Source organism: Notothenia rossii, assembly GCF_949606895.1.
Source record: "Notothenia rossii genome assembly, chromosome: 6".
In the NCBI taxonomy this organism is placed as follows: domain Eukaryota; kingdom Metazoa; phylum Chordata; class Actinopteri; order Perciformes; family Nototheniidae; genus Notothenia; species Notothenia rossii.
In genome coordinates, this window is record NC_136909.1 from 10,093,065 (window position 1) to 10,102,037 (window position 8,973).

The 8,973-nt window shown below is 40.9% G+C and overlaps 1 protein-coding gene across 1 annotated transcript in view; it reads right to left on the reverse strand.

Moving 5' to 3' along the window:
- The window catches only part of cemip2 (cell migration inducing hyaluronidase 2), a 40,413-nt gene extending 33,298 nt beyond the window's left edge, over positions 1-7,115 (reverse strand). The window contains 4 exon segments of the mRNA XM_079690471.1: positions 428-995; positions 2,828-2,968; positions 3,093-3,477; positions 6,900-7,115. Coding sequence (XP_079546597.1) covers positions 428-995; positions 2,828-2,968; positions 3,093-3,426 — 1,043 coding nt within the window. The 5' untranslated portion in view covers positions 3,427-3,477; positions 6,900-7,115.
- Between the last annotated feature and the right edge of the window lie 1,858 nt (positions 7,116-8,973).

Sequence of the window (8,973 nt, forward strand, 5' to 3'; positions counted from 1 at the left end):
CAAGTATTCATCTTTATTGTCTTCATTGTTAGTTTTCACATGCCTAAAACAACCTCAAACTAAATCTAAAAGTTGATGGCTAAATAAGAGCGTTTGAGAAATTGTGCAAGGCACACAGTAGTAGTCCGAATAGTCGATTAATCGTTTCATTAATCTATAGATTAATCGATAATCAAATTAGTCGTTTGTTGCAGCCCTATTGTAGTTATCCAATGTAAAAATAAAACGTGTTATTCAGCAACCCTTGCCATTTGGGTTTTTATTTTTGGTTGGTAGACCTCGGTGAGCTGGTCATTTCAAAAGTAGCTCACCAGCCAAAAAAGTGTGGGCACCCCTGCATTAACCTAATACAATTATGTGAAACGTATTGACATTATACACCTAATTAAAAGTCAACGTTTTGATAATAATAATTCATTCAATCTACCTGTATTTGAGATCATAGACGAAGCTGCTGCCGAGCTTCTCTTCAATGGCCTTCTTAGTTTCGTCCAGAAGACTTTTGACAGCCGAGTCTCCCACAGCCAGCGTGACGATGCGGCCCTCGGGGAGGGTCCGCAGCAACTGGGTGAGCCGCCGGCTGTCATTTCGGGAGTCGTGCGTGTCGTAGCGTTCGCACAGCAGCACAGCAGCCGTGTCCTGGTCCACCACGCGCAGGTTGATGCCTCTGCTGAAGTTTCGCAGGAAGGAGTAACCCCCCGTGTTCAGACCGGAGGCCGGGACACTTCGGGTCAGCAGAGACCAGGACACCCTCTCAGCACCGTGAAGCTCCAGAGTCCCACCGCCCATCACACCTATGAACTTGCGGCCCATGCCGGGCACTGCAGCGACCGCCTTGTCATCGGAGCGACCCACCAGGGCAACTGTGGCGCGGGAACGGTAGCGACATTTGGGAGCCCCGATGTGAAGGGCTCCACCATCTTCTATGAGGATGTGGCGGGTCCTCAGGGTGATGTTTTTGGAGCCGTCAGCGTTGTCTGCAAAAACGACCTTACCTGGGAAGAGGCAGAGAAAAACAATATGAGTTATTTGTGCTTTATGTTACATCGACTCATCCAAAAAAGATGAGTTCAATCAGATGTAAATGTTTGTTTTGTCCTCTCTGGGCTGAGGAGTTGAAACCCTTACTTTACTTGAACGATTGGTCGTTCAGTTTCCAGATTTATTTTGTATTTTTTTGAAGACTAAGAGCTAAGAGTAGAGATGTCCCGATCCGATCACGTGATCGGGGATCGGAGCCGATCCCGTGATTTTCAAAAGATCGGAATCGGGACAAAAAAATCGGGGATCGGATTTAAAAAAAAAAAAAAAAAAAAATTAAATTAAAAAATTTGTATTCAATGTTACAAAACAAAAATGACCATTTTCAAGTCTTAAAGTCATCCTGAGGCCTTAGTTTTGGTTTCAAATGACACAACATCATGTATGTGTTGCTTCTTTGGGGCTTGTTTTCAGAGACCTGGTTGCTTATTTCTCTCAAATCTGGCAACAGAGTGGGCAGGGCACAGTGTCTAATTGTAGCAGTAAGCTAACGAGTACTGATAAGCTTTATTTTGTTTTGATCCAATGCTGCACAACTGAACTGATCCAATGCTGCTGTGAAAGAAAGAAGCTATATCCATGTTGGATAGAATATCCAATTTAAATAAAAAAATAACCTTAAGGGTCAACTTGAATGCTTTTTTTTCTCTTAATGCATTGCATAAAGATCGGATCGGGAAAAATCGGTATCGGCAAATTGTCAAAATCAAATGATCGGAATCGGATCGGGAGCAAAAAAAGGTGATCGGGACATCCCTAGCTAAGAGCATACTTTTTTTAATTAAAAACTGTCAGTTGATATTTGATACACAAATTCTTTAGGTGAAGTTTCATAAAGAATAACTACAGAGTAGAACTTAATATGAAATATAATTTAGACAAGAGAAAAATATCCCAGTGCAGTCATGCCTAGAGACTGGAAGGTTTATTGCATCTCCAGAGGACAGACTCTGGCGTGAAAGGACGAACTATGGGCTCTTGTTTTTTGTCTAAGAGGACATAAAGGAGATATTTGTTTTAATGACCTCCATTTATGTTGATCTCTGAAGGACTATGAAAAGCAATGTTTTATTTAAAGGTCACATGTCATGCTTTTCCGGTTATTACCCGTCCCCTTGTGTGTTATGTAGCTTTTTATGCATGTAAACCGTCTGCAGAGACACAAACCCTCAAAGTACACCCTGTGACATTTCGGTGTCTCGCAGACCCCACGCAGCAACCAGGAAACGACACCAGTAATCCAGCTCACACTGTCCGCTCCTCGAGCCTCAAAGGGCGGAGCAGCGAGCCCCGCAACGTCCCGCCAACACGGCACCCAGACCCCACGCAGCATTCTCATCTGTTTGTCCTTACTGGTGTCATTTTTTCTGGTTGCTAACAAACGCCATTGTAACACATAAACACACATAAGAGCACACTGGGCTCACAGGGAGGGGGGGGCAGGAGCTCCAACAAGCCGTGTAGGACAGAGAGTGAATACACATACTTTACAGAGATGCTGTATGAGAAACCAATGTGATTTTGGAACATTGAACAATGTAAATCTATAGTAGACCTCAACAATGGAATTATGATCAGTAGAAATGGCCATGTCATGGGATCTTTAAAGAATTGGCTGAAATAAAATGTTTCACCGATGCAAATATATTTTAAATCCCATAAGATTTAGCATTTTGTGTGGATGACACGAAAATAGCGAAGAATCATCAAAAAGCTGAACCTGAACTCCTAAACAATGTGACTTTATTTAATAAACGTGCGTCCATCAATGCTGCTGTGTGCTCACCTCCTGACTGGATGGTTATTGAATGGAAGGTAGCAGAAGACTCCAGCCTAAACAGATGTCCACTCCTGACGATAACAGCCTTCTCTGGTTGGTGGCCTGGGCTCCAGCTGCTGAGGGACAGGTCGTGGTCCGGACAGTTTTCTGCAAACACGACCAATCGGTGACAGTGGATATACTTAATTAATCTCCTACGTTAAATTCAGGAGGCCATTGGTAACATAAAGACATAAAAAGAAACAAAAAAACATAACATTTGAAAACTGACCATCTAAAATGTCTCCACTTGAGAGACTGAGAACAAGAATGAGGGTGAGGAAGAAAGCCCCCATGGACACTCCGAAGCAGATTAAGCTGTTTTTTTTCTTCTGGAGGTTCTGGTCACGCTCCCTGCGCTGGTTCTCCTCTGACAGGTTGAACGTGGCTCGTCTCTCTGGCGGGGGGCCGAGAGGTTTCATCGGTGGAGGTGGGGGAGCTTTGGCAGGATGTGGCGAGCGCACTGGAGCCACCCGAACGGGGACATAACCCGGGGGCCTCGGGGGGTTTCCATTGGGCGGGGCCACAAAGACCGGGAAGCGGCTGGGGCCATCGCTCGTCGGCATGGTATCCGTGTCTGCTACCTGAGGAGAGGAAGAGGACGATGTGGATCAGGGCTACAAGAATTGGGAGAAAAAAACATAATTGTTTGTGATATTACAATTGGGATACGATTCACAATATTGGAGGGATTGATCACTTTTTTAAGAGCGTTTGTACCATGAAAATATATTTGATTAGGTCATTAGAAAACGCGGGACATTTCTGCCCACCACAATACCGAATTCAGAATAATACTTACACGTATTTTGCCTGTAAAAAATACGTATTTAAGTTTGATTAAATGTGAATCCCTAATATGGATTCAGTGACGGTGATTCCAAACTATTCGAAAAAAAAACATCCTCGAAGGTCTATTGCCTATTGGGTAATAACTTCAGATAATAACATTGTTTTAACGGCCTTTTGGGCTGAAGTAATCACAATTAATTAATAATAACACAAAGTTTAAAGCAGAAACTGTGGGCAAGTAAGCTGGTTGAGTAGTAAAATAAAGTGGATGAGACAAACAAAGGAGTTTAACAGAGAAGAGTTCAGACTAAAGATGTCAGGAGCGAGGAAGAAGACCTTCAAGAGAGCATAACGGGACAGTAAAAACCGTAGGGGGCGAAGGATGAAAAGGATGATTCTAGGGAAACAGCAATAACCCTCGGAGCACCTCGCTGCTGGACCTCCAGGTTAAGATCCTGGGTGTGGCTCTTAAACACACTGACTTCAAATCAGAAACAGTGGGCACATTCCCTGGCTGTTTGGCTCAGGCAGAGTGACATTGGCTGCTCCTGTCCACAGAAAAGAAGGAGGTGAATAATGGATCGCAACATTCCTTACACTATGTTAACACGGCCAAAACAGATGGCACCAATTACAGTAGAGGAGAGTGCACCAGCCCGATCCATACACACTTTATAATAATACACACTTGGGGGAGATAGCACACATTGAAGCCATGGACACACACACATAGAAAGGTCAAATGGACAGACACCTGCAAACACGCAGGGGTAGAGGAAATGACACTGCGGGAGAAAAGGCTTAAATGGCACTTTTCTTTAAGACAAACAGCCTGTAGCACTTTATTAACACTACAGCCTGCTACTACATCAACAACAAGTCAGCAAGTTTTAGATTTCCCGTGTTGGATTCTGGCCGCATCACTTGATGAATGAGACAGTTTTACGAGGTGGTTAAAAGTGAGAAACTGCAACAATTGTCTAAAACAGGCTCCTTTAAACCAAAGACACCCTGACTGAAAGTGATGAGTTTCAGGCTCTAAATTGTCCGAGTGGGTATCAGTGGTTCACAGTCACACGATCCATCCACTGACAGACACACTTGCAATTGTCCATTGTCTTGCCAAGCCAATTTTTCATCATTTTAGCCCAGAGCACAACAAACCTCTTCAACTGATAAACAAAGCAATGTACAATCAAGAGCTGCTCAACAAGGGGCTCAGTGATCTACGCAGTAAGAGCCATGGTCAAGAGCAGCTTGTTCCCACACTTCAACCTGCATCATCCATCACAGTGTCTCTGTCTGAACCAGAAGCTCTTCAGTCTCCATCTCAACCTAAACTGGAATGTCTTTAAGACAGGCGGTCTTTCCTTTAGATGTTCATATTCTCACGGCCTTTGCACTGCTTCAGACGGGAGCCCTGTGATGAGATGACCCCCCCCAGACATTAGTCTTTATAAGCGTATCTCAAGCGATGTTTTTATTCACATTCCTGACCATAAAAGAGGGCCTGCTACTAAGTGAACTGTCAGAGCATGAAAGAGTTGTGGACTCACTTACCTTGGGGGTATTTGAATGCTGGAAATGAAACTCTAAATCCATATAATTGTGTCCCGGGATTACATTCTTGGAAATGCTTTGTACGCTCCAAGCCTCACAAAATTATAACAATGGTTGGATGAAGACACCCCTGCTATTTTACTTTGGATTGAAAAATTGATGTCTATTTTACCATTGAATCACATGTGTTACGAGGAACTCTTGATGCTCGGGAATCATTCCCAATAGCATTATCAAAGAATGAGACAATTAAAGGAGTACATTGAACAGAATAAGAGCTCACAATTGGCACAAGATGGTGACTGCTGCTGCCATTATTTTGTGTCATTGTCTGGTATTGAATCATCTTAGTTGTAACTGTTGAGAATAAGAATATTGAACATGAGAATTACACCCATCAGAAGGCTTCACAGCTGCTCTGCTTCAACATAAGCAAGGGTGCACTTATTGCCTCCCTCACTCTCATATTTCTCTGATTTCAGAGCTACTGAATCTCAAACAGATGTGGGGGGAAACACTGGAGTCAAAGCGGGACAGACCATCTCATTCCTTTGGTGTAAACCATATAGTTTGGCAGTGTAACAAAACATTAAGCCACGTGTTCACTTTATTAACACAAAACTGTAGCTGACACAGCGCTGTCACAACAACACAAACACACTTACAGTACAGTAGTAAGAGAGCATTGATTGAGGGAGCATCATCTCACTAATGTTAATTAATGGTTATTGTTTTGGCCCTCCACTTTTCTTAACGATATAGAAACACTATATTTGTAAGGGTCCCCTCGGGGTAGTCTATAGCCAGTGATGGGAGAAGTACTCAGATCCTTTACTTGAGTAAAAGTATTAGCATCAAAATATACTTAAAGTACAAAAAGTACTCGTGCTGCACAATGGCCTATTTCAGAATAATATAAAGTAAAGATGAATTATCAGCTGAATGTATTTCAAGTATCAAAATTAAAATAACTTGTTAAGCATAATGGATCTTTTCATAGTATTATATTGTTATGTTTATTATATGTTCATGTTTTTATATATGCCAAATAATGTTAGTATTGTAGTTCGTCAATGTGGACCAAATGCAGATACTATAAAATACTGTGTAGATAGTAATACTGTACTGCAATATACCTTATCAGCATATAATGTGTTTTACGTGTACAAAGTAACTGTGAGTGTTAAATAGATGTAAAAAGTACAATATTTGCCTCTGAAATGTAGTGGAGTAGAAGTATAAAGAAGCATTCAATGGAACTACAAGTAAAGTAGAAACATGTCAAAATAGTACAACAGTACTTCAGTAAATGTACTTAGTTACTTTCCAACGCTGTCTATACTCTATAGCACACTTATCACTACAAAAAAGCGAAAGGATAACACATGAACAGAAGGTTAAGTTAGAGATATTAAAACAGATGTTGGTTCTGATAAAAGTGGCTTTTCTACACTTTGACAGTCAAGGTAACTTAATCGTTGAGAAACGTAACGTTGGCAACGCACCGTTTACAACTGTTAACCGTTAGCATGGACACACAAAAAACAACTGGCACGTTTTAGTAACGTAATAACCCGAATACAGAGCCTGTTTACTATATAAAAAGCAAACCTATATTTAAAGTGTTCCCCGGTGAGTCCTCCTCCACCCCCAGCGTTGACAGACAGACACAATGTCCGGGACGTACCGTGGGTGAGACTGCTCCTCTCCCGCTCTGTCCATTCGCTCTCTGCAGAGCCTTTAGAAACGCTGACCCGGTGGTGGAGAGACAAATAAGTTCTCAAGTCTTCTTTCCTTGTCCCTTTCTTTATAGCGTCTCTTCACATGGTGTTTTTTCTGCTGATGGGCTGTCGTCCGTCCGTCGCTCAGCCCCTCTGTCCCACCGAGAGAAACCAGGCGCGGCTTGGAGGGAGGAAGTGATGATGCGTTCATTGCTCGTCGGGCAAAAACAGTGATGAGCCCTTGAGATGCATGAGATTGAGAATTCATGATAAGTATTATAAATGATCAGTGGTGGAAAAGGTATTCAAGGTACCAATGCCACACTGCAAAAATATTTAAAATTATATTTTGTGTAAATATTGTCTTTATTTTTCTTATATATTTGTATTTTGTGTATATACTGTCTATATATTTTATTATAAAAGTACTATACTATACTTTCTTATTTACTTTCTGTGTCTTGTTAAACTCACCATTTACATCAAAGCAACTTCCTCATATTTGCAAACCTACTTGGTAACAAAACAGATTCTGTTTCTGAAGTAAAAGTGCGAATGGTAGGCTACTTAAGTAGAAGTATTTAAGTAGCCTACGATTAGGAAAATGTATTTAAAGTGTAAACTAAGGAGTACAAATACTCATTGCTTTAAAAAACATTTTAAAGCAAAAGCAGTACATCTTCACATTCAAGAAGCTGGAACTGTGAAATATTTTTTAACAAAAAGCTTCTTCGCAAAGTTGTTGCCAACTAATTTTCACATAATCCTCTAATCTAATGGTTTTTAGTTACTCCTCTTATCATGAGATGACTCCTGTGATAATATGCCAGCAAATGTCAACACGTCTAGTTTCCACACTGAAAGTTTGACAGTGATTTTCAGTAAATTGTGAGTGCATGGTAACAGAAAAAGTTAATTCATGGACAAGCGTACTTGTAACTCTGAAGCTAAAACACCCACTGGCTGTGTTTCGTTTTTTCATGTGATCAAGCCAACAATGAAGTCATATTATGTGAAATTAGTGTGTCTATCCCACATTTAAAAGGCTTTCTAAGAAGGAATGAATGAAATCCGAGGAGTCTTTGAACGCTTCACCACGACCACGAACTGAAGAGGAGGGGCTTAAACCTGAGCCACACTGCCGCCTGCTGGTTGTGTAGAGATGTATACTTTCAATGCACCACTACTACTACTACTACTACTATTACACGAAATAGAGATTTCTACAATAATAAACACAGATGTCACAAATACAGAATGGTTTTGCAGTGTAAGAGAAAAATTGGCATAAGCACCAAAACATTTAAACTGCAGGATTGTTGCCACTTCCTTTCTTTTAAACTCTGTAATCTCACAATTGTCTCGTCCTTTTTTTTGCTTTAAAATATCTTTGTGGGAAATACAAAATATGCCCCAGAAGCACATGTTGCTGATAACCATAGACTGTATATATAGATAACACACAAGCTCATTTACATTATCTAAACTCAGATGGTGCAGTAATATGCACAACATACAGGAGTAACACATAGCCTTCACCCTCATACTTACTTTAATCAAAAAAGGTAATATATTGTTTTATATGGAGGGCTGTTGTGTTGGATTCATTCATTAGGAATCGCTCACTTACTCAATTATGCAAAAAGCACAACACAGAAAACCCACTTCAACACATTTAAAGATATTATTAGGACAAGAGAAATAAGAGTTTCTCGGAGACCTCAAACACATAGTAATGCCTGGGAAAGAGTTGTTAAACCATCTTAGTTATTGTCATTGACAGAAAATACAAACCTGCTTTGTTTCGGTTCAGCCAAATGACATCTCTGCTATAATGAGGGCAATCTTAAATCCTGAGAAGATGCGCCATTTCCCATAATTCAAAGTCAAATCACTTTTGGAGGAAGATTCGTACTGCTGTATTGTATGATGTCTTGTGAAAGAGCATGATATCACCTGTTACACGGCATCTCCAAAATACAATCCTGAAATAAAGAAACTTCAAAAGTTCCCCCCAAGAATAAACAGTTCAGTCAGAAA